Genomic DNA, 24446 nt, shown 5'->3' on the forward strand with positions numbered 1-24446 from the left:
CACGAACAGATGTACACTGGGTAAGTGACATTTTCCGTTCAATGGCATGTGTAGCTGCAGATACACATGCTGTGCATAGACTAGTAAGCAGTTATCTCCCCAAAAGCGGTGGCTTAGCCTGTAGCAGTTGAAGTTGTTTGAAATAATGTTCTTAATACAGCCCTTCCTACAGTGGCTTGTTGTGTTGTTAACACATCCACACAGTAATGTTTTGTGAATGTATGAGGCGTAGACCATACGGCTGCCTTACAGATTTCTGTCATAGGTATATTTCCTAGAAAGGCCATTGTGGCGCCTTTCTTTCTAGTGGAGTGGGCCTTTGGCGTAATAGGCAGATCTCTCTTTGCTTCAACATAGCAGGTTTGAATACATTTCACTATCAAACTGGCAATGCCTTGTTTGGATATTGGATTTCCTGCATGAGGTTTTTGGAAGGCTACAAACAATTGTTTTGTTTTGCGAAATTGTTTTGTTCTATCAATGTAATACATTAGTGCTCTTTTGATGTCTAATGTATGTAAGGCTCTTTCGGCTACTGAGTCTGGTTGTGGAAAAAAGACTGGGAGTTCAACTGTTTGGTTTAGGTGGAACTGTGATATAACTTTTGGCAAGAATTTGGGATTTGTGCGTAGAACCACTTTATGTTTGTGTATTTGTATAAACGGTTCTTGTATAGTAAATGCTTGTATTTCACTTACTCTTCTAAGAGATGTGATAGCTATTAGGAAGGCTACTTTCCAGGTGAAGTATTGCATCTCACAAGAGTGCATGGGTTCAAATGGTGGACCCATGAGTCGTGTTAATACAATATTGAGGTTCCATGAGGGAACTGGTGGTGTTCTCGGGGGTATGATTCTTTTTAGACCCTCCATAAATGCTCTGATGACTGGGATTCTAAAGAGTGATGTTGAATGTGTAATCTGCAGATAGGCAGATATTGCTGTGAGATGTATTTTAATGGAAGAAAAAGCTAGATTTGATTTTTGTAAGTGTAATAAGTAGCTTACAATGTTTTTTGCGGAAGCATGTAGTGGATGAATTTGATTATTATGGCAGTAATAAACAAATCTTTTCCATTTATTTGCGTAACAATGTCTTGTAGTAGGTTTTCTAGCTTGTTTAATGACCTCCATACATTCTTGTGTAAGGTCGAAATGTCCAAATTCTAAGACTTCAGGAGCCAGATTGCTAGACTGGGCGATGGGCGATGCTGGATTCGGGCGTCTGATCTGTTGTTTGTGTTGAATTAACAGATCTGGTCTGTTTGGTAGTTTGATATGAGGTACTACTGACAGATCTAGTAGTATTGCGAACCATGGCTGGCGAGCCCAGGTTGGTGCTATTAGTATTAGTTTGAGTTTGTTTTGACTCAATTTGTTTACCAGATACGGAAGGAGTGGGAGAGGGGGAAAAGCATAAGCAAATATCCCTGACCAACTCATCCATAACACATTGCCCTTTGAGTGAGGGTGTGGATACCTGGATGCGAAGTTTTGGCATTTTGCGTTTTCTTTTGTTGCAAATAGGTCTATTTGTGGTGTTCCCCATCTTTGAAAGAAAGTTTGTAGTATTTGGGGATGAATTTCCCATTCGTGTGTTTGTTGGTGATCTCGACTGAGATTGTCGGCTAACTGGTTTTGAATCCCTGGGATATACTGTGCTATTAGGCGAACGTGATTGTGAGTCACCCAATGCCAAATCTTTTGTGCTAAGAGACACAGTTGTGGTGTGTGTCCCACCCTGTTTGTTTAGGTAATACATTGTTGTCATGTTGTCTGTTTTGACAAGAATGTGTTTGTGGGCTATTAACGATTGAAATGCTTTCAATGCTAGAAACACTGCTAATAGTTCTAGATGATTTATATGAAGTTGCCTTTGTTGAGCGTCCCATTGTCCCTGTATGCTGTGCTGGTTGAGGTGTGCTTCCCCCCCCCTACCATGGAAGCATCTGTTGTGATCACGTATTGAGGCACAGGGTCTTGGAATGGCCGCCCTTGGTTTAAATTTATAGGATTCCACCATTGAAGCGAGGAGTGTGTTTGGCGGTCTATCAACACTAGATCTTGAAGTTGACCCTGTGCTTGTGTCCATTGTGTTGCTAGGCACTGTTGTAAGGGCGGCATGTGTAGTCTTGCGTTTGGGACAATGGCTATACAGGAAGACATCATGCCTAGAAGTTTCATTACAAACCTCACTTGATAGTGTTGGTTTGGGTGCATGTTTAGTATTACATTTTGGAAGGCTTGTACCCTTTGTGGACTTGGAGTGGCTATCCCTTTTTGTGTGTTGATTGTTGCTCCTAAGTATTGTTGTATTTGACACGGTTGTAGATGTGATTTTTGGTAGTTTATAGAGAACCCTAGTTTGTGAAGGGTTTCTATGACGTATTTGGTGTGTAGAAGACACTGTTGCTGAGTGCTGGTTTTTATTAACCAATCTTCTAAGTAAGGGAATATGTGCATGTGTGTCTCCTGATATGACCAGCTACTACTGCAAGGCATTTTGTGAATACCCTTGGTGCTGTTGTTATCCCGAACGGTAACACTTTGAATTGGTAATGTACGCCTTGGATTACAAACCTCAAGTATTTCCTGTGGGAAGGATGTATGGGTATGTGGAAGTAAGCATCCTTGAGGTCTAATGTTGACATGTAGTCCTGTTGTTTGAGCAAGGGAATCACATCTTGAAGTGTCACCATGTGAAAATGATCTGATTTGATGTAAAGATTTAGTGTTCTGAGGTCTAATATGGGTCTCAGTGTTTTGTCCTTTTTTGGAATGAGGAAATACAGGGAGTAAACACCTGTTCCTTTTTGATGGTTGGGTACTAGCTTTATTGCTTCTTTTTGTAACAATGCTTGGACTTCTAGTTGTAACAGATCTAAGTGTTGTTTGGACATGTGTGCTCTTGGAGGCACATTTGGTGGCAAATGTAGGAATTCTATTCAATAACCATGTTGGATAATGGCTAGGACCCACGCGTCCGTAGTTATGTTTTCCCAATTTTTGTAATAGTCTGTGAGTCTCCCTCCCACTGGTGTTGTGTGGTAGGGGTTTGTGACGTTGGAGTCACTGTTTTGCTTGTGGGGTTTTTGGGCTTTGGAATTTCCCTCTTGTTTTAGGGAACTGTCCACCCTTATATTGTCCCCAAAAAACTCCTCTTTGATATTGGACCTGGTATGTGGGTCTGGCTTGTGAGGTGGAAGTCTCTGTGGGCTGGCCCCGAAACCCCCCTCTAAAGTGCGGCTTCCTAAAAGTGCCTCTGCTCTGTGGGGAGTAGAGCGTGCCCATGGCGTTGGCCGTGTCAGTGTCTTTCTTTAGTTTTTTCTATTGCTGTGTCCACCTCCGGCCCAAACATTTGTTGTCCGTTGAAAGGCATATTCAGCACAGCCTGATGGATTTCTGGCTTAAATCCGGAGGTTCGTAACCATGCGTGTCTACGAATGGTTACTGCCGTGTTCACTGTCCTTGCCGCCGTGTCTGCTGAGTCCATAGCCGACCTTATTTGGTTGTTGGAGATAGTTTGGCCCTCCTCTACAACCTGTTGGGCACGCTTTTGGAACTTTTGGGAAGGTGTTCAATGAAGTGTTGCATTTCGTCCCAATGTGCCCTGTCGTATCTTGCCAGTAGAGCCTGCAAACTGGCAATTCGCCATTGATTGGCTGCCTGTGCTGCCACCCTTTTGCCTGCTGCATCGAATTTCCGACTTTCTTTGTCGGGTGGGGGTGCGTCTCCACAAGTTTGTGATTTTGCCCTTTTCCGGGCTGCTCCTACTACCACCGAATCAGGAGTTAGCTGTTGTGTGATGTACACAGGGTCCGTAGGGGGAGGTTTATATTTCTTCTCCACCCTATGTGTGATGGCTCTGCTCTTGACTGGGTCTTGAAACACCTGTTTGGCGTGTTTTAACATGCCTGGTAACACTGGCAAACTTTGGTATTGGCTGTGTGTTGATGACAGGGTATTGAACAAGAAGTCATCTTCTATAGGTTCTGAATGCAATGCTACGTTATAGAAAGTAGCTGCCCTAGAAACCACCTGCATGTAAGCAGTACTGTCCTCTGGTGGGGACGGCCTTGCAGGGTAGCAATCCGGACTATTATCAGAGACTGTTGCATCATACAGATCCCATGCATCCGGGTCATCTTGACTAATCTCTGTGTGCGTTGGTGACTGCATCATTGGGGGTGTTGCTACTGGGGACAGATGTGGCGAGTGTGGTGCGATGGCTGTGGAGAAAAACGGTGGTGGTGTTTTATCTTTAGCCACTTTTGCTTTTGGCTGCATTTCCGCCTCATGGAATGCGAGCTTCCGCTTCATCTTAATTGGAGGAAGAGTTTGGATTTTCCCCGTGTCTTTTTGTATATGGAGCCTCCTCTGGGTATGGTCTGGCTCTCCCATGCCCAGTTCTTGTTCAAACTTGTGGCCTTGTAATTGTGAGGAAAGGCCCTGTTCGTCTGTATAGGAGCTTTGTTTCGGCTCCGAGGCTGCGTGTTTCGGCACCAAAACCTTTTCAGCAGTCTTTTTCGGCTCCGAAGAAACCTTTTTGGATTTTGGGATGCCGATCTCTCGATGCCGAGTCTGGTCGGAGCCGGTTGTCTTCGCTGCTGTGAGGCCTTTTTCGGTGCCGATGTTTGGTCACCGTGCTTTCGGGTAAAGCCATGGCCTGTTGGCGGTGGCGTCCCCTGGGCCTTCATGATTTTCGAGTGAGTTTTTGCCGGGGCTGGTTTACTCACGGTTTGTTGCCTCGTTGGCTGCTCACTCTCTGGCTCGTCAGAGTCGGAACCTGGAATGGAGAATGTCTCCTCTTCTTCGACGTCGGTGTGTCAGGCCGGTGTCGACGCCATTTGAAGTCTTCGAGCTCTACAGTCCTGCAGTGTCTTCTTGGATCGAAATGCCCGTCAGGCCTCGCACGTATCCTCTTTGTGTTCAGGGGACAAACACAGATTACAGACCAAATGTTGGTCTGTATAAGGATACTTAGCGTGGCATTTGGGGCAGAAGCGGAATGGGGTCCGTTCCATGAGCCTTGGAGACGCACGCGTTCGGGCCGACCAGGCCCCACCGAGGAGTGAAAGCCCCGGAGGGCTGCCGGAGCTCTTCTTTCTTCGGTGTCGATGTGCTATCACTAACCCGGTACCGAGTGCAAACAATACCGTCGAATTTTCCGATTGTTAACTAACTTTTCCGAACCGAAACACGGAGCGAAGAGGAACACGTCCGAACCCGATGGCGGAAAAAAATCAATCTAAGATGGAGTCGACGCCCATGCGCAATGGAGCCGAAAGGGAGGAGTCCCTCGGTCTCGTGACTCGAAAAGACTTCTTCGAAGAAAAACAACTGTAACACTAGATGGCAGGATAATGCACAGCATGTGTATCTGCAGCTACACATGCCATTGAACATATTTTTATATATATAAATATATATATATATATATATATACATATATATATATATCCATCCCAAATGGCAGCTAGAGTCAATATACTTAACTGCTTAACTGAGTCTTGTTAGCAAATGCCATTGATAGAATACGTCTGGAGAACAAATTGTTGTCCTGCAGTAGGAATGTATGCCCCACAGTACAGCTGGAAGTAGATGTGTGAAGCACCAATGAAATGGACTCAACTTTCCAAGGTCCCCTCCCTTATCTTGACTTCAGAGAAAGTTCTACTTCAAACCAGGTCCTTCTATGTCACATCATATATAATATATACCAGACATAATATTTTTAAACTGAACCTAAGTGAAACAATATTATGACACAATGCAGATAGTAATAAGGAGTATTGTTTATTACAATGTGCAATATGAAGAACATACCTTTGTAATAAATGGAGTGATGAACACAAAAAACACATCATAGATAAAAAGTACTACTAGAAGTAAAGTGCAGCCCTAGGAGAAACGACAAATAAAATAAATTGATGGTTACTTCAAAGTGTGTAAGAAACAGACAGAGAACAACGTTCATCTCAAAATTCATGCTCTGCCTTTACTGTCGGTCATGGTTCGCTAAACCAGACTTGTAATAATTAAAAAGTTATATTTGCTTACTTAAACAGTGCAGCATTAGAAGGTGGTTCAATAATACATTTGTTCTTTGAAAAACAGCTAGTAAAGAGGTTTTCCATTTTAAAACGCTGTATAAAATGTTACCATGACCCAACTCAATGATAACCCCGTTTATTTACACATTGAACAAAGTTAAACGTTAAACCCTTCATCTGGATTCACTCCGAAAAGTGCCATTGCTAACAAAGATCTCTGCGGAGAGCAAATTCATGCCCCGCAACCCCCAAATAACATTTATTTATCTTTATAAGTACTCTGCATCATCACACCTTTCTTTTATTGCCAGGCTGACTCTTCCCAAAACTTAAGGTAGTTGCCTACACTGACTGACCAACTCGGTGCTCACAACTGCACACAAAACATAATGACACATGTGAATTGCTAAATTAGTACACAACATTTATGAACAAGAGACTTTATTCTTCTGACTTCATCATCTAGAAAGGTGTGGTTTTTTTTAATGAATAAAGTCTGTAATCTCTGGCCGCAGATATCCTGAAATTTCACCTGCCAGAGAATAAACACGCAGTTCATCAACAATGGGATAGCAGGTGGTTTGTGGAATCAGGGGCAGAAGTGATTAGGTTTAAAATGCTCCAAGCACCCTAGACAAGGAAACTTTGCTTTAGGAACAAATTGCCATACCCAATTATCCTGCCACACTCGGCTGACCCATAAACTGGAGTGTAGCACTGAAAAGCTCTGAATTTGCAGTCTTGCTACAAGACTAAGGTGACCTTAATCTGGCAAGCTTTCTACTTTTCCTTGTGCCTTTGTATGTGAAATGGAGATACATTAACAAATCAAGGGCCGTGCAAGGAAGTTATACATATTTAAGTAAAACACATTAAATCTGATCAGAAGCATTAGTTTTGTGCCTGCTTTGATATTATACAGCACCAAAGAATTCATATTCTAAACAAATTGTTCTAATCCACTAGTAAAAGCTTCCCTTAATTTTGACAATCGTTACAGCAACCCAACCAAGGCACATATAAATCAGACAATATTTATATTTATGGCAATGTGGTTACCCGATACTTTCTATATGAAAGTAATACAGTGAAAGTAATTACGTTCCTAATGTTTCTAACCTAAACGTGTGCCCACCTATTATTCTGATGAACCTTTGCTACACTAGAAGGCTGTCTTACCTTGAAAGTGGGCAGGCGTATTGTTTTCAACATATAGAGGCAAAAAGCGATTCCTAAAATGTCTTGAAGGATCCAGGCCCACCTAAGAAAAAACAGAAAACGTAACTGATGGTGTTGTGCCTGCTGTTCGAATGAAACATTCTGTAGCAGGACCAGATCAATGAATGAATCATAAGCATTCAGAAGGATACCAGTGCTCAAGGGTGTGTGAAGGTTTCAATGTCACCTCATCGGAATCAATTTAATTCAATTTTATATCATTAACAATAATTGTGGAGTTCCTCAAAGCCCGAGGAAAAGGTCTGCAGTGACGTTCATCTTGAACGTATGTTGTAGACATGATCATTCTTTCCATTCCAACACCACTGATCGAAGCATTCAACAGTTTTTAACATTGCTAATCAATAGCCCCAGGAGTACTGACATCTGAGCAAACACTTCAAGGATCAGGCAAATCACTATAAGTTGTAAATTGTAAAAAATAGATCCATCAATGTAGAAATGGCGACATCCAAAGTCTACTTGCTGGTGCAAAATACATGCTGTCCCAGGATGAACAAGTCATTCTTTTCTACAGTGCAGATCTCCAGGTCTACTCAGCTGTGCACATGCCACAGCATTGCACACAAAATAATTATGTACTTATTAGCATATCAGACCTTTCTTAGACACACACTTTTTGAATAGTTTGTGTGTTTAAACTGGGAATCATCCAACTATATTTTTACCTTAGTCCAATGAAAGCATTTACCGCCTCCATGTGCCTCAAACTAGGCTATTTCACACCTAGACAATCAGTAGAACTTTGCCTTAGCTCCTCAGCCAAATTTCCAATGCTGCGGTCCAAGCACCACATTATGACCGTGGCAGTTGTGCCAGCATTAGTCGTCCCGGCAGTCTGGCGGTCCCAATCCGCAAGCAGCGCTGCCCTGGGGATTACTACCCCCTTCTCTGCCAGCGACTTCACAGCTGTAACACCGCCATGAAAAGGCTGACGGAGACAAAGTGCAGGGGGCCCCTGCACTGCCCATGCACTTGGCATGGGCAGGGCAGCCCCTCCCACCCCCGGGCCAGCACCGCTGCAATGTTCACTGTCTGCTTTGCAGACAGTGAACACTGCAACAGGTGCTGGGGCAACCTACGTACTACAACTACAGCATTGCCGCAGGCTCGATAACGAGCTGGAGACAAAGCTGTAGGCCGTTTTCTGCTGGGCCAGCGTGCGGATACTAAGGTTCCCAGCAGGAAACTTGTAATGGGCTGTGGGGGGGGGGGGGGGAGGCTGCCATACTGGCGGCAACCTACCTGTTGGCATTTCGGCGGACAGGCTTTTCTGTCCGCCGAAGTCATAATCAGGCCCATAGTCTCACACTGCCCCAGAGGATTGCAGCGTCAGCCTGGTTAACTCGTGGTGATTCAGGCACTGGCACCAAACATGTTTCAAATTTAAAACGATCAGCTGCTTGTCTCAATTGATTCCTTTATGCAGGATTCACTTCAGTTTGTTGCAACAGGAGCTATACAAACAATTATGACACCTACAGGCTGTGGAGAAGACTGCATGAACCATGACTGATGGCAGAACAAACCCCTGCTCTTCAAAACCCTCACCAGGAGCACTGAAGTTGTCAGATGACTCCCTGAAACGTAAGATTGAACCACTTCCTTTGAGCCAAAAAGTCTAAAGTAGGAGGCCACACTGCATATTAAGATAAACTGATGATGCATAGATGCTGTTGCTAATTGGTGTTGAAACTGTAAAAATGAAAAAACTAAGTATAAATCTGCAGAGCCCCTCCTGGTTGTGAGAAATACTCAAAAGCATGCAAATCAGTAAAATATCCAGTGCTGGGGCGTTCAAGGTTCACTCCCAAGAACACAGTAAAAAAAGAAGAAGTTTAAAAGAAGAAAAATGTTTAAATCTGGTTCACTTACAATTGACAAAAGGCAACAGGTAGTTAAACCAATTAAAGTATGCAGGTGAGCATGGGCTGCTGTATTTCACAATATGTATATAGCATCTTCCCTAACTCCTACCTTTCACTTCTTTTTACTTTGGGGGTGTAGCAACTACATCAAATGCATTCTGAAGAGCTCAGTATGAACTACAGCTTAAACAATAGCGCTATATACATTAAAGATGATCAATATATATATTTAATCCCAAGACATAAGCCTCACATTTGTCTGGAAACACAACTAGGTTTCCACTGTATCAGCTTTTCGGTACAGTAAATAACCTCAATTCCCATTAAAAAATAAGGTATCAGTAACAGCCCCCCAACTGCCATTCCACCCACCTTACCAACTTTCATTTAGTGAAAAATGCCACTGGCCCTCAAAACATTTCGTACAGGGGAAGGGATGGTGCATACTCGGGTCCAATGGTGCATACTCTGCTTATTCCCTATTTGAATTTTAACAAACTAGCTGTTAAAAGACACTTGTAATTGTTATACATAACTTTTCTATTAGCAGTCCAATAAAATATTTCATTGCTTATCAAACTCTTAAGTGTCCTATGACCATAGAAAAACTCATCATCCTATTTTTATTTGCATGTAAGTATAGTTATTTTGTGTTCTATGTTTAAATTCAAGATTATGATAGCGATAGGAACAGACAAAAACAGAAATGGAATATCTACTCATGCCTCAAAAAAATCAACTTGAGAGTAGAGGGTTCTCCACACTTACTGGTCTTCATTTCGAAAGACTCCCCACAACACACTGACTGAAATACAGAACACAGCTAGCAGCAGCATCCGAACCTGCGGACGCTTGTGGAAATAGGGCAAATTGTTGTCTGGGACTCTTGAAGGGCAAGAAAAAAAAAAAACAGACAGATATACTATTAGCAAAGGGCATGAATGTCTCTTTTCACAAAGTCAGGCACAGCATTATAAATAGAATGTATACTTATTTTTATGCAGAATTCTCAAGTAAAAGTTCTTAGTTTTCCATAGCCTATATGTTAACATGTATATATGCATATATACACTAAGCACATTACCCATTAACTTTGATATACAGTGATTTTATAGATGACTAATTTTAAATAAAACATTCTTAATAAAAGGGCTGCACACAAAAATATCTATTTAGCCAACATGTGCTTTCATGACTGATGACTTCAATGGATACAGTTTAAGAGAACAAATCTTGTTGTCCCATGTTAAGACAAAATAAATTGACAAGCAAATCAATGACCCATTCACTTAAAGATATGCATACCTGCATTTTCCAAATGGCAATCTGCGCACAAATGGACAAAGGCAACTGTACAATCCGATTGAGGCAGCCAGACAGAATATAGCAATAATGACATACACTGCAAAAAAAGACAAAAAGGAATAATAACTAGAACTAAATCACACTTCTATTCGATGGCAGGCAGTAACAACCAATTTAACTGGCTAACTTATTAGAAACAGCATAGTGTGTTATAAACCAAATCACTTTTTTAACTGGAAAAGGTAGACTTTCAGAGAAGTAACTTTTTCTGCTAAATTGTCAACATTTTTGTGATTACAAAAGTAACAATGACAACACTTGTTTTAATAAGCACATTCTGTCATCACAAAGGCCTTGAGGACAGTAACAATTCTCAACATAACTATTGCACCCCTTAGTAGCATTCACTTTATAGGCCTTGAAACAAAATGGGATGCTTAGAGCCCAAGGACTGAGATGCATCTCAGCATCATCTTACTAATGGTGTCTATTGTTTCTGCTAAACAAACAAGTTAAAAGGGCAATATATGAACAACTAATTTTTTTTTTCTAAACTAGGGTCTTCCAGCAAACACCTTTATTGGGGATTTAACACAAGCACTAATGTAAAAGGAACCCAAATATAAGTAATATATACACAATAGGTATTACACGTAACACTATTAATGAAAAAGTGTAGTATTAATATTTGCAAATGTGTGTGCCTACACAGTTCCAATTATAAAAAGGTATTTGAATCATGAGCAAAAAGAGCAACTAAGAAAATACATTTCTTCCACTCCTTTCAAGCCAATGGGTAATCCTTTGTCGACTTACTACAACCAAAAGCGAAGCATGATTCAAAAAGCAGTGCCAAGCACCTAGAACTCTATAGCGTAAATAACTAAGACAAAAAAGCAGACTAGGTCATACGTTGGGTTGCCAACTAGCATCACAAATCCTTTGAATATTTATGTGAATGTGATGGGTAACCATAATTCTAAACCAAATAGGTTGATAACAACTGGTGACAGATGGGAAAGCCTTAGGAGAGAACAGTCAGAAAGTCAAAAGGTGATCCAGTGCAGTGGTGACGGTTGATTTTAGGTGTCTAACCAGGATTATGCTGGTTATAAAATCTAAATCTGTTGTTGGTGTATGACAACTAAGTGCATGTCTCTGATGTCACTAGGAACTGCCTTGTGTTAGTGGACCAGAACACCGTCATCTTCAAGGGCTGCTCGTACATTCGTTTACAAAAAAGTCCCCCATCATTTTTTTTTTTTTTTTAAACAGAAGCTGCAATAGAAAATTTTTGTTGGGAGTTTTTTTTACAGCTACCGTCTAAGTTTATAAACAAAGAATAGTACCTAAATAATCATAGAAGAAGTAGAGGAGGACCAGCATGGAGCAGCACATCACTACAAAAACACAGATCATGATGGGTGTCACATCAACTGTTTCGTCATCAAGCTTTTCTGCACCATCGTCTCTCTTGTGCTTCATGTATCGTCTGAAAAAAAAGAGGCCTTTTGTGAATCCACTAAGCAGCTGAGCCTTATCTGGTGGTATAAACCGACTGGTGATTAAAATGCCCTTAAAGTTTAAAATTAATATTATAGTTTAATTACATTTTGGAGAGTAACCAGACCATGACAGAACACTGACTGAGCTACACTATTATGCTTGCTTAAGATACACTGGCTTAAAAAGAATGAATGTTTCGCTAGTGGATTCCATTGAAAAGTAAGCATCTATTCTTGCCCCAAAACATTTTGTTTTATAATGCAACTGTATATTAATTGCAAGTTGAGGGATCTGACAATAGAGAAATGTATTCTTGTATCAACTGTAATAAATTTAACATGTAATGCCTCAATCGGATTTCAATAAATCTAGAGACCATGAAGGAGTAAGAAAAAGGGTCGGGAACTGTTTGGTATGGAAGGTAATTAAGGCTATGCAGCCTTGGTGTTCAGCATCCTGCCATGTGATAGAGCCATCCGAGGGCTTCTGATGTGGAGGTTTGTAATAAACTGTTAATTCGGAACACTCTTAATGGAATTTTAGCCCTTTTTGCCTACAGCAATTTCAGGAGTCATGAGATTAAAACATCTATTAGAAATGAAGCCTGAAGTCTCTATTTTCTACTGAATAATCAACGCATTTAGGATTTCTACGAATCTGTGACCCAAGCTGAATAAGAAGCATGCAACACGGGTAAAAGTCCAGGACATCCCACGAGCCCAAGATTAAGGATTGCAATTCTACAAAGTTTTTGCATCCAGAAGGAATCTTTGTCATTTAAACCAGGAATGATCTAGGACTTACAAGGACATATACAGTTAAAATGTGAATACTATAGGATAGGGAGATTATAAAAAAACAAAAGCGGCTGCATAGACAAAAAATGTCATTGCAAATCTGTGTTACAAAGAAAACTGGTTAAAAGACCATTTAAAAATGAAGGCATAGAAGTGCTTAAGCCTATATTTGAAATTTACCTAGATATCCTGAATGAGAAAACATCAGCGGGAAATTTCACAAGAAGAGAAAAGAAACTGGCCATATACTTGTGGCCCACAAACTAAGAACATTCTCATCCCAGGCAAATTGTCAATTAAACTGAATAATAACAAAGAAAGACAATTTGGTAAAAGTATTTATCGTAGGCCAGTAGAGGAGGGTGAGTGAAACCGACTATCGTGTTTTTTTTGTTGTTGTTTTTTTTAAATAGCCCAAAATACGCATAGTCACAGTGGTGGGTTAGCACATGAAAAAATGTGGAGTTAAGATACTAGAGTACCGCCCTGATCAGTTTCAGGGATTCAATGGTTACTATACTAAGTTAAACTAAGAATTTAATTTTTGATCAATGTCAACGAAATTTTAGCTCTAAAACAACACATTCAAGGGAGAGCATTCAGATACATATTGATCTACGTGGCATCAGACCTGGGACACAATTTGTTTAAACTATCTGGTAAAAAAAAGAAAATATGTTTACATTCTAAAGCTATATGGTTGAATTCTAAAGTTATATGGTTGATGCTGAAGCACTAAAGGTCAATTTTGATATTAGTGAACATCACAGGAATGTATTTCACTAGAAGGAGGTAGATATAATATAACGAATATAATGTATAATGATGTTAGAAAGTTATGTTTTAAACCTCCACATTAAAACTCTGGCACTGCTAAAAATTGTTATTGGCAGAGGTAGAGCAAGGTCATCAAGGATCTCTAAGAAACCCACGTTCACAATTTAAACCGCTGAGCAATTTTCTCAAAAGTTCACTATACTTGTATATTAAGGTGCTACTGCTATTGTGTTCTACTCCTAAGTTATGAATGGAGTTTTTAATGGCAGCTGATTTTGCTTCACTTACTTTTTCACGTCTCTGCTTCCTGCCCAATAGCCACCAATTGCTACAGTGCCCACTGCCATTACAAAGATGATAACCATATTGTAGTCCAGGACAGGCTCGTTGGAGGCATACATTGCCACCTTCACTGACTTGCCGAATTTCTGCCAGGAAAACAAAGAACAAGACAGTGTTACCTTAATGTTTAGACCAACTCAAACAGAAATGTCAACTCTAATACATCTTTACAGAAAGTAATTTAATCCCACGGAAAGGTCATCAGCACAATGCCATCTGATAAAACCAGGCAGTGACAAACTATTCAAGTTAATTTTGTTAGTCTGTTTTCGATGTATGCACCCAGTATTTCCCTCACATTCTTCAATTAAATCTATGTTTTTGTAGCCCAATCACAAGTTCTGTTTACCCACTTATTGCAACAAGCTACAAAGCAACATGTCACCCTGAACAAACGAAGCAGCTCTTCCAGCCCATGAATAGGGAGGTTTCTCCTGCAACTAAGAATCCCTAGACAACAGACTTCCACAGGACACTCGTGTGAAGACCGATGCATTAAAAGGCACGCACACCCTATCATATGGACATCCTGTAAAAACAAAGCACAGTAGAAACAAATATTTAAGAATAATTTATAACTTACCTGCAATGGCAGGGATTCACCACATATCAAAACAGTTAACTAAACCTCATGATTACTTTGCTGCTTCTATGTAAAATATTGAGTTCTACTCTAGAAATGTAATGGTTTCCATTTTGTACACATTGCATGGTTGCAATAATTATAAGAGGTCTGCACTCTATCATGGCAAGGTGGAGCACTCTTTACAGCTAAGATAGATGGATGTGCCTTTTTGTATTGAACTGTTTTGTACATTGATATATCTCTCACACTATACATCTATGCTCAACCTACATGCCACATATTTAATTCCTAGTAGGACCAAGGCAGCCTTCAGCCTTTTTAGCTGAGGGTGGTAACTGGCACACCATAGAAATGGGTAAATGAAGAAATCTGTCCATTGCAGACATATGACATTTTATAGTTTTGAAAATCTCTGTTATAAAAAGTTATATTACTAGCATAAATAATGAAGTCTTCAACATGGCTTCTTTTAAGATTTTTGGAGTAAACAAGTCTTATGAGACAGTCATGTTCAAGACACTGCTAAACAGTAGCCTTCTCCTCCTACCAATGAATTACATAGTCAGCGAAAAGTCACTGGTTTGTTTTCCAGTTAGTCACCTTATGAACACAATCCATTCTACAGGAAGCTTTGACTTTACTCCTGGCATCACTGGATGAATATATGTCATTGTGTCATTTTCTATTACAACCAATCTATTTAATGAAGAATGGAAACTTGGGATTTGTATTTTCCCCCTAAATTCAGAATTAGTATGTAAAGTGGAAAAATACTGCAAAGATGTTTTCCGCAACAATAAGTTTCCCCACTGCCTTGTATTTATATAATTTTTTAATTACTAGGCTCACAAGCCTCCTCTTTGCATATACTCCGATTTGTACACCATTTTAGTTTTTACAATTTTTTCCAGGTGGTTCCATATTCGCACCTTACTCTTCATTAGCTTGGCACACCTTTCTACTTCTACCTCGCTCTTCTTCCCACTGCTAATCATGACATATCATGTGCTTTTTAGATGCTGAAGGGCCCAATCTCTTAGCTTCTTTACCTATGTAATGTTCTGCAATGTTCTTGACATACACTACTGTTATTCAACTCAAATAGGGAACAGTAAAAACAACTCCGACCACAAGGTATTTTTCTTTTTCAAGATTTATAGCAGGAATCAAGTCCAACATTAGCATTTCTTAATTACATTTCTATAAATTTGTTGGTTTTTCCCCCAATTTTGTTAAGATAGTACATTTCCTTCTTGGAAACCTGCTTTCAGGAGGATGCTATGTTCAAAAGAAAGAACACCTTTATCAAATGGACTGTCGTTGGGGAAAAATTAAAAATAAACAGTAGCAGAACGTACTTCACCAATTTCCAGCATGTCACTGTAGCTGAGCAAAGCCACTGGAATATCAATTTCTTCATACTGTGTATTATTGCCAGCAGGGGGTACCTATTAAATGAGAAAAAACACAATTAGAATTTCAAAACTTGTACATCAACTATCATTGCGTAAACAGAGTTGGTGAAAAATGGAGGTTCAATGTTTTACAATTTACGGAACAAAAGCAGTGAGTATACAATGAAAACTTCAGGTAAGATTATGGAGAGCCATATAATAAGACATCAGGGGCTACGAAGTCTTAGCTAACACTTGTAGAAGCTGTCACATGGGAAAACATCTCATGGCTACAGCGCCAAAGTGTGGCTTTAGTTGCTCAGCATATCTCTGACAGCAACATGCATTGAAAAACAGCCAAAGAAGCCCTCTTACCATCGATGGAGTGTGCTCAAAGACTCATTTGTCCACCCAGTGGAGGCATATAAGTTGCACTGGGCATGCAAGCAGTATCCATCTACTGAATCTGTTCTTAAAAACAAGAACTACACAATGGCAAAGCATACAGGTTTGGCCTTGGCCACAGACTTTTCAACTTTGTCAATACTTATTTTGTACAGAAGCACACCTGGGGGATATGGTGGTTCTTCGCCTAAGTATAACAAGCACTGTCTAAACACCCCCCCCCCCACAAAAAAAATTATATATATTTTCTTTTGGGGTCCCCCCCCCCCTCAAATGAGATCTTAGCCCCGGGGCAGTGGTGCTCACCAGGCCGCAGGGTCCGAAATGCACCCCCTTCATTTTTTTTTTAAACATTTGCCCCAGGGGGGTGGTAGTCCCCGGGTCACAGGGGGCCACGCACCACCCCGGCTCCAACTGCAGTCTTGCCCCGGAGGTTGTAGTCCCCGGGGCAGCAGGGTGGCCACAGGGCCCCCCCACATTAATTACAAGTTTGCCCCGGGAGTGGTGGTCCCTGACATCCAAAAAAGAAAGAGCCCCAGGGAGGTGGTGGTGGTCCCTGGGGCAGCGGGAGGGGTCCAGGAGCCCCCCCTCTCTTTAAAAAAAAAGCCCCCAGAATTTGGCCCACCCAGGGGTATTAACCTCTTCGCTTCCATTCCTTTTTGTCCACATAAGCTACCCATGCCAAATTTGCGTCCTTTTTTTTGCCAACATCCTAGGGATTCTAGAGGTACCCAGACTTTGTGGGTTCACATGGAGAAGACCAAGAAATTAGCCAAAATACAGCAAAAATTTCATTTGTTAAAAAAAATAAAAAAATAGAAAAAAGGGCTGCAGAAGAAGGCTTGTAGTTTTTTTTTCTGAAAATGGCATCAACAAACAAGCATTTGAAATGCAATAGTGTCTCGCATTTCTCCGAGTTAGAGCTATTAGCAGTTGTAAACCCCCAACCGGACTTTTCTTGCCACATTAAATGGGAAAAAACTGCACAATCGTGCTGCTACAGTTCACTTGTAGTGAAACCTATTGGCAAAAGTACAATTATCTACGTAACCGGCAAAAGTGCAATTAACTATGTAACAGGTTAATGTTATGAAATGGCTCGACTTCTGCCAAGCAAAATCGCGCTGCGAAAAAAAGGTAACAAGGTAAAAAAGTAGTCCACAAACCTGACGGGAAACAGCGAGCCTCGCATGTTTACAGTACTTAGTCGCTGCGCTCGAGGAGGGCTAACCACCGGAAAAGGTATGATGTATGCGTGCCTTCCACTAATGAAAGCAAGCAGATTTTGAAAGGCAAGCCTACGAACCAATGAAAGACACTGGACGGGGCTCCGAGCCCTTTTCTAACTCCTTAAGCGTCTCGCAAGCGAAACGCATGCGCAAGCGACGCAGGCTCGACCCTAAAAAGGGTTTGCAGTGCTAAAATCATCATCTTTCCAACTTTCAGGAACAGGCAGACTTTAATCAGAAAACCAAATTTTTCAACACAATTTTGGGATTTTAGTGGGACATTTTTACTATTTTTTGTGCTTTTAGCCTTCTTTCAGTTAGTGATAGAAATGGGCATGAAAGCAATGCAGGATCCCAGACAGCTAAATATTTCTGAAAAGTAGACAAAATTCTGAATTCAGCAGGGGGTCATTTGTGTAGATCCTACAAGGTTTCCCTACATAAAATAACAGCTGAAATAAACAAATATTGAAATTGAGGTGAAAAAGACAGCCATTTTACTCCACTTTTTCCTGTGATGTCAGATTTACTAAAGAAATATACCGTTACGTCTAATGGACTCTTCTGGTTGCAGGGTTATATAGGGCTTGTAGGTTCATCAAGAACCCTAGGTACCCAGAGCCAATAAATGAGCTGCACCTTCCAATGGGCTTTCATTGTATACAGCAATTCATTTGGTGAAATATAAAGAGTGAAAAATAGGTATCAAGGACACCTTTGTGTTTCCAAAATGGGCACAAGATAAGGTGTTGAGAAGCAGTGGTTATTTGCACATCTCTGAATTCTGGGGTACCCATTCTACCATATGAATTACAGGGCATTTCTCAAATAGACGTGTTTTTTTTTGTTTAGTTTTTTTACACACTGTCATACATTTGGAAGGAAAACAAATGTAGAAAAAGACAAGGGGCAGTAACACTTGTTCTGCTATTCTGTGCTCCCCAAAGTCTCCCGATACAGAATGGTACCTCACTTGCGTGGTTAGGCCTAGTGCCCGCGACAGGAAATGCAACACGGACACATCACATTTTTACATTGAAACCGGATGTGTTTTTTGCAAAGTAGCAAAGCTGTGGATTTTGACCTATAGCTCAGTCGGCATCTAGGGAAACCTACCAAACCTGTGCATTTTTTTAAAACAATACACCTAGGGGAATCCAGGATGCGGTGACTTGTGGGGCTCTCACCAGGTTATGTTACCCAGAATCCTTTGCATACCTCAAAATTTGGCAAAAAAAACGTTTTCCCCTCTCATTTCGGTGACAGAAAGTTCTAGAATCTGAGAAGAGCCACAATTTTCCTTCCACCCAGCACTTCCCCAAGTCTCCCGATAGAAATGGTACCTCACTTGTGTGGGTAGGCCTAGTGACCGCAACAGGAAATGCCCCAAAACACAACATGGACACATCACATTTTCCCCAAAGAAAACAGACCTGTAGGGAAACCTTTCAAACCTGTGCATTTTGGAAAACTTTTTTTTTTTTTAAACTAGTGTAAGGAAATGCCTCCTTGGCATGGTTACCTCCTGACTTTTTGCCTTTTCTGATGCTATGTCTTGAATTGAAAGTGTGCTGAGGCCTGCTAACCAGGCCCCAGCACCGGTGTTCTTTCCCTAACCTGTACTTTTGATTCCACAATTGGCACACCCTGGCATCCAGATAAGTCCCTTGTAACTGGTACCTCTGGTACCAAGGGCCCTGATGCCAGGGAAGGTCTCTAAGCGCTGCAGCATGTCTTATGCCACCCTAGAGACCCCTCACTCAGCACAGACACACTGCTTACCAGCTTGTGTGTGCTAGTGAGAACAAAATGAGTAAGTCGACATGGCACTCCCCTCAGGGTGCCATGCCAGCCTCTCACTGCCTATGCAGTATAGGTAAGACACCCCTCTAGCAGGCCTTACAGCCCTAAGGCAGGGTACACTATACCATAGGTGAGGGCACCAGTGCATGAGCACTGTGCCCCTACAGTGTCTAAGACAAAGCTTAGACATTGTAAGTGCAGGGTAGCCATAAGAGTATATGGTCTGGGAGTCTGTCAAACACGAACTCCACAGCACCATAATGGCTACACTGAAAACTGGGAAGTTTGGTATCAAACTTCTCAGCACAATAAATGCACACTGATGCCAGTGTACATTTTATTGTAAAATACACCACAGAGGGCACCTTAGAGGTGCCCCCTGAAACTTAACCGACTATCTGTGTAGGCTGACTGGTTCCAGCAGCCTGCCACACTAGAGACATGTTGCTGGCCCCATGGGGAGAGTGCCTTTGTCACTCTGAGGCCAGTAACAAAGCCTGCACTGGGTGGAGATGCTAACACCTCCCCCAGGCAGGAGCTGTAACACCTGGCGGTGAGCCTCAAAGGCTCACCCCTTTGTCACAGCACCGCAGGACACTCCAGCTTAGTGGAGTTGCCTGCCCCCTCCGGCCACGGCCCCCACTTTTGGCGGCAAGGCTGGAGGAAACAAAGAAAACAACAAGGAGGAGTCACTGACCAGTCAGGACAGCCCCTAAGGTGTCCTGAGCTGAAGTGACTAACTTTTAGAAATCCTCCATCTTGCAGATGGAGGATTCCCCCAATAGGATTAGGGATGTGACCCCCTCCCCTTGGGAGGAGGCACAAAGAGGGTGTACCCACCCTCAGGGCTAGTAGCCATTGGCTACTAACCCCCCAGACCTAAACACGCCCTTAAATTTAGTATTTAAGGGCTCCCCTGAACCTAAGAATTTAGATTCCTGCAACCAACAAGAAGAAGGACTGCTGAGCTGAAAAACCCCTGCAGAGGAAGAACAGAAGACACCAACTGCCTTGGCCCCAGACTTACCGGCCTGTCTCCTGCCTTCCAAAGAAACCTGCTCCAGCGACGCTTTCCAAGGGACCAGCGACCTCTGAATCCTCTGAGGACTGCCCTGCTTCGAAAAAGACAAGAAACTCCCGAGGACAGCGGCACTGCTCCAAAAGAACTGCAACTTTGTTACAAGGAGCAGATTTAAAGACCCCTGCAACTCCCCGCAAGAAGCGCGAGACTTGCAACACTGCACCCGGCGACCCCGACTCGACTGGTGGAGAACAACCAACTCAGGGAGGACCCTCCGGCGACTCTACGACTGTGAGTAACCAAAGTTGTCCCCCCTGAGCCCCCACAGCGACGCCTGCAGAGGGAATCCCCAGGCTCCCCCTGACCGCGACTGTCTGAACTCCATTTCCCGACAGCTGGAAAAGACCCTGCACCCGCAGCCCCCAGCACCTAAAGGAACGGAACTTCTGTGCAGGAGTGACCCCCAGGAGGCCCTCTCCCTTGCCCAGGTGGTGGCTACCCCGAGGAGCCCCCCCCTTGCCTGCCTGCATCGCTGAAGAGACCCCTTGGTCTCCCATTGACTCCTATTGGAAACCCGACGCGTGTTTGCACACTGCACCCGGCCGCACCCGCGCTGCTGAGGGTGTACTTTCTGTGCTGACTTGTGTCCCCCCCGGTGCCCTACAAAACCCCCCTGGTCTGCCCTCCGAAGACGCGGGTACTTACCTGCTGGCAGACTGGAACCGGGGCACCCCCTTCTCTCCATTATAGCCTATGTGTTTTGGGCACCTCTTTGACCTTTGCACCTGACCGGCCCTGAGCTGCTGGTGTGATAACTTTGGGGTTGCTCTGAACCCCCAACGGTGGGCTACCTTGGACCAAAAACTGAAACCTGTAAGTGACTTACTTACCTGTGAAATCTAACAAAACTTTACCTCCCCCAGGAACTGTGAAAATTGCTCTGTGTCCACTTTTAAAACAGCTTATTGTGTTTTATGTAAAAAGTATACATGCTAAAGTAATGATTCAAAGTTCTTAGAGTACTTACCTGCAATACCTTTCAAATGAGATATTACATGTAAAATTTGAACCTGTGGTTCTTAAAATAAACTAAGAAAAGATATTTTTCTATAACAAAACCCATTGGCTGGATTTGTCTCTGAGTGTGTGTTCATCATTTATTGCCTGTGTGTATGTACAACAAATGCCTAACACTACTCCTTGGATAAGCCTACTGCTCGACCACACTACCACAAAATAGAGCATTAGTATTATCTCTTTTTGCCACTATCTTACCTCTAAGGGGAACCCTTGGACTCTGTGCATGCTATTCCTTACTTTGAAATAGCACATACAGAGCCAACTTCCTACATTGGTGGATCAGCGGTGGGGTACAAGACTTTGCATTTGCTGGACTACTCAGCCAATACCTGATCACACGACAAATTCCAAAAATTGTCATTAGAAATTGATTTTTGCAATTTGAAATTTTTCAAAATTCTTTTAAGTCCTGCTAGGGCCTTGTGTTAGTCCCTGTTAGCATTTCTTTTAGAGTTTAAAAGTTTGGTAAAAGTTTGAATTAGATTCTAGAACTAGTTTTAGTTTCTTAAAAAGTATTCCAACTTTTAGAAGCATAATGTCTAGCACAGATGTGAATGTGGTGGAACTCAACACCACACCTTACCTCCATCTACAGATGAGAGAGCTAAGGTCACTCTGTAAAATAAAGAAAATAACAATGGGCTCCAGACCTAACAGGACCTACCAGGAGCTGTTGGCAGAGTATGAAAGAGCCAACCCCTCTGTGGATGGCAACACAGAGGATGAGGATAGTGAATTGGAGGAAGATTCCCCCCTACCAGTCCTATCTAGGGAGGACAGGGCTTCTCAAGCCCCGACTCCAAAAATAATAGTCAGGGATGCTGGTTCCCTCACAGGAGGGACCAGCCTCTCTGAAATCACTGAGGATAACTCCAGTGAAGAGGACATCCAGTTAGCCAGGATGGCCACAAGATTGGCTTTGGAAAGACAGATCCTGGCCATAGAAAGGGAAAGACAAGAGATGGGCCTAGGACCCATCAATGGTGGCAGCAACATAAATAGGGTCAGAGATTCTCCTGACATGTTGAAAATCCCCAAAGGGATTGTAACAAAATATGAAGATGGTGATGACATCACCAAATGGTTCACAGCTTTTGAGAGGGCTTGTGTAACCAGAAAAGTGAATGTAAAGAAATGGCTCCCTGTTGCAGTTACCCCCCACTTTTTGCCTGATACTGATGCTGACTTGACTGAGAAGTGTGCTGGGACCCTGCTAACCAGGCCCCAGCACCAGTGTTCTTTCACCTAAAATGTACCATTGTTTCCACAATTGGCACAACCCTGGCACCTAGGTAAGTCCCTTGTAACTGGTACCTCTGGTACCAAGGGCCCTGATGCCAGGGAAGATCTCTAAGGGCTGCAGCATGTCTTATGCCACCCTAGGGACCCCTCACTCAGCACAGACACACTGCTTGCCAGCTTGTGTGTGCTGATGGGAGAAAATGACTAAGTCGACATGGCACTCCCCTCAGGGTGCCATGCCAACCTCCCACTGCCTGTGGCATAGGTAAGTCACCCCTCTAGTAGGCCTTACAGCCCTAAGGCAGGGTGCACTATACCACAGGTGAGGGCATATGTGCATGAGCACTATGCCCCTACAGTGTCTAAGCAAAACCTTAGACATTGTAAGTGCAGGGTAGCCATAAGAGTATATGGGCTGGGAGTCTGTCAAAAACGAACTCCACAGCTCCATAATGGCTACACTGAATACTGGGAAGTTTAGTATCAAACTTCTCAGAATAATAAACCCACACTGATGCCAGTGTTGGATTTATTAAAAAATGCACACAGAGGGCATCTTAGAGATACCCCCTGTATTTTACCCAATTGTTCAGTGCAGGACTGACTGGTCTGTGCCAGCCTGCTGCTGAGAGACGAGTGTCTGACCTCATGCGGTGAGAGCCTTTGTGCTCTCTGAGGACAGAAACAAAGCCTGCTCTGGGTGGAGGTGCTTCACACCTCCCCCTGCAGGAACTGTAACACCTAGCAGTGAGCTTCAAAGGCTCAAGCTTCGTTTTACAATGCCCCAGGGCACTCCAGCTAGTGGAGATGCCCGCCCCCTGGACCCAGCCCCCACTTTTGGCGGCAAGTCCAGGAGAGATAATGAGAAAAACAAGGAGGAGTCACTGGCCAGTCAGGACAGCCCCTAAGGTGTCCTGAGCTGAGGTGACTCTGACTTTTAGAAATCCTCCATCTTGCAGATGGAGGATTCCCCCAATAGGATTAGGGATGTGACCCCCTCCCCTTGGGAGGAGGCACAAAGAGGGTGTACTCACCCTCAGGGCTAGTAGCCATTGGCTACTAACCCCCCAGACCTAAACACGCCCTTAAATTTAGTATTTAAGGGCTCTCCCTGAACCTAGAAACTAGATTCCTGCAATAACAAGAAGAAGGACTGCCTAGCTGAAAACCCCTGCAGAGGAAGACCAGAAGACAACAACTGCCTTGGCTCCAGAAACTCACCGGCCCGTCTCCTGCCTTCCAAAGAACTCTGCTCCAGCGACGCCTTCCAAAGGGACCAGCGACCTCTGAATCCTCTGAGGACTGCCCTGCTTCGACGACGACAAGAAACTCCCGAGGACAGCGGACCTGCTCCAAAAAGACTGCAACTTTATCCAAAGGAGCAGCTTTAAAGAACCCTGCAATCTCCCCGCAAGAAGCGTGAGACTTGCAACACTGCACCCGGCGAGCCCGACTCGGCTGGTGGAGAACCAACACCTCAGGGAGGACCCCCGGACTACTCTACGACTGTGAGTACCAAAACCTGTCCCCCCTGAGCCCCCACAGCGCCGCCTGCAGAGGGAATCCCGAGGCCTCCCCTGACCGCGACTCTCTGAAACCTAAGTCCCGACGCCTGGAAAAGACCCTGCACCCGCAGCCCCCAGGACCTGAAGGACCGGACTTTCACTGCGAAGTGACCCCCAGGAGTCCCTCTCCCTTGCCCAAGTGGAGGTTTCCCCGAGGAAGCCCCCCCTTGCCTGCCTGCAGCGCTGAAGAGATCCCTTGATCTCTCATTGACTTACATTGCGAACCCGACGCTTG

The 24446-nt window shown here is 43.1% G+C and overlaps 1 protein-coding gene across 2 annotated transcripts in view; it reads right to left on the reverse strand.

Annotated features, from left to right (window-relative positions):
- SPPL2B (signal peptide peptidase like 2B) overlaps window positions 1-24446 on the reverse strand; it is a 149008-nt gene that overhangs the window by 38235 nt on the left and 86327 nt on the right. For both annotated transcript variants that reach the window (XM_069216302.1, XM_069216301.1), the window contains exons 4-10: window positions 15831-15920; window positions 13833-13972; window positions 11814-11956; window positions 10465-10561; window positions 9928-10044; window positions 7232-7313; window positions 5826-5900 (exon numbers count right to left, since the gene is read on the reverse strand). In XM_069216302.1, the coding sequence (XP_069072403.1) occupies window positions 5826-5900; window positions 7232-7313; window positions 9928-10044; window positions 10465-10561; window positions 11814-11956; window positions 13833-13972; window positions 15831-15920 (744 nt within the window). The remainder of the gene's footprint in view (window positions 1-5825; window positions 5901-7231; window positions 7314-9927; window positions 10045-10464; window positions 10562-11813; window positions 11957-13832; window positions 13973-15830; window positions 15921-24446) is intronic.

The sequence above is a fragment of the Pleurodeles waltl genome, chromosome 12 (genome assembly GCF_031143425.1).
Source record: "Pleurodeles waltl isolate 20211129_DDA chromosome 12, aPleWal1.hap1.20221129, whole genome shotgun sequence".
Lineage (NCBI taxonomy): Eukaryota > Metazoa > Chordata > Amphibia > Caudata > Salamandridae > Pleurodeles > Pleurodeles waltl.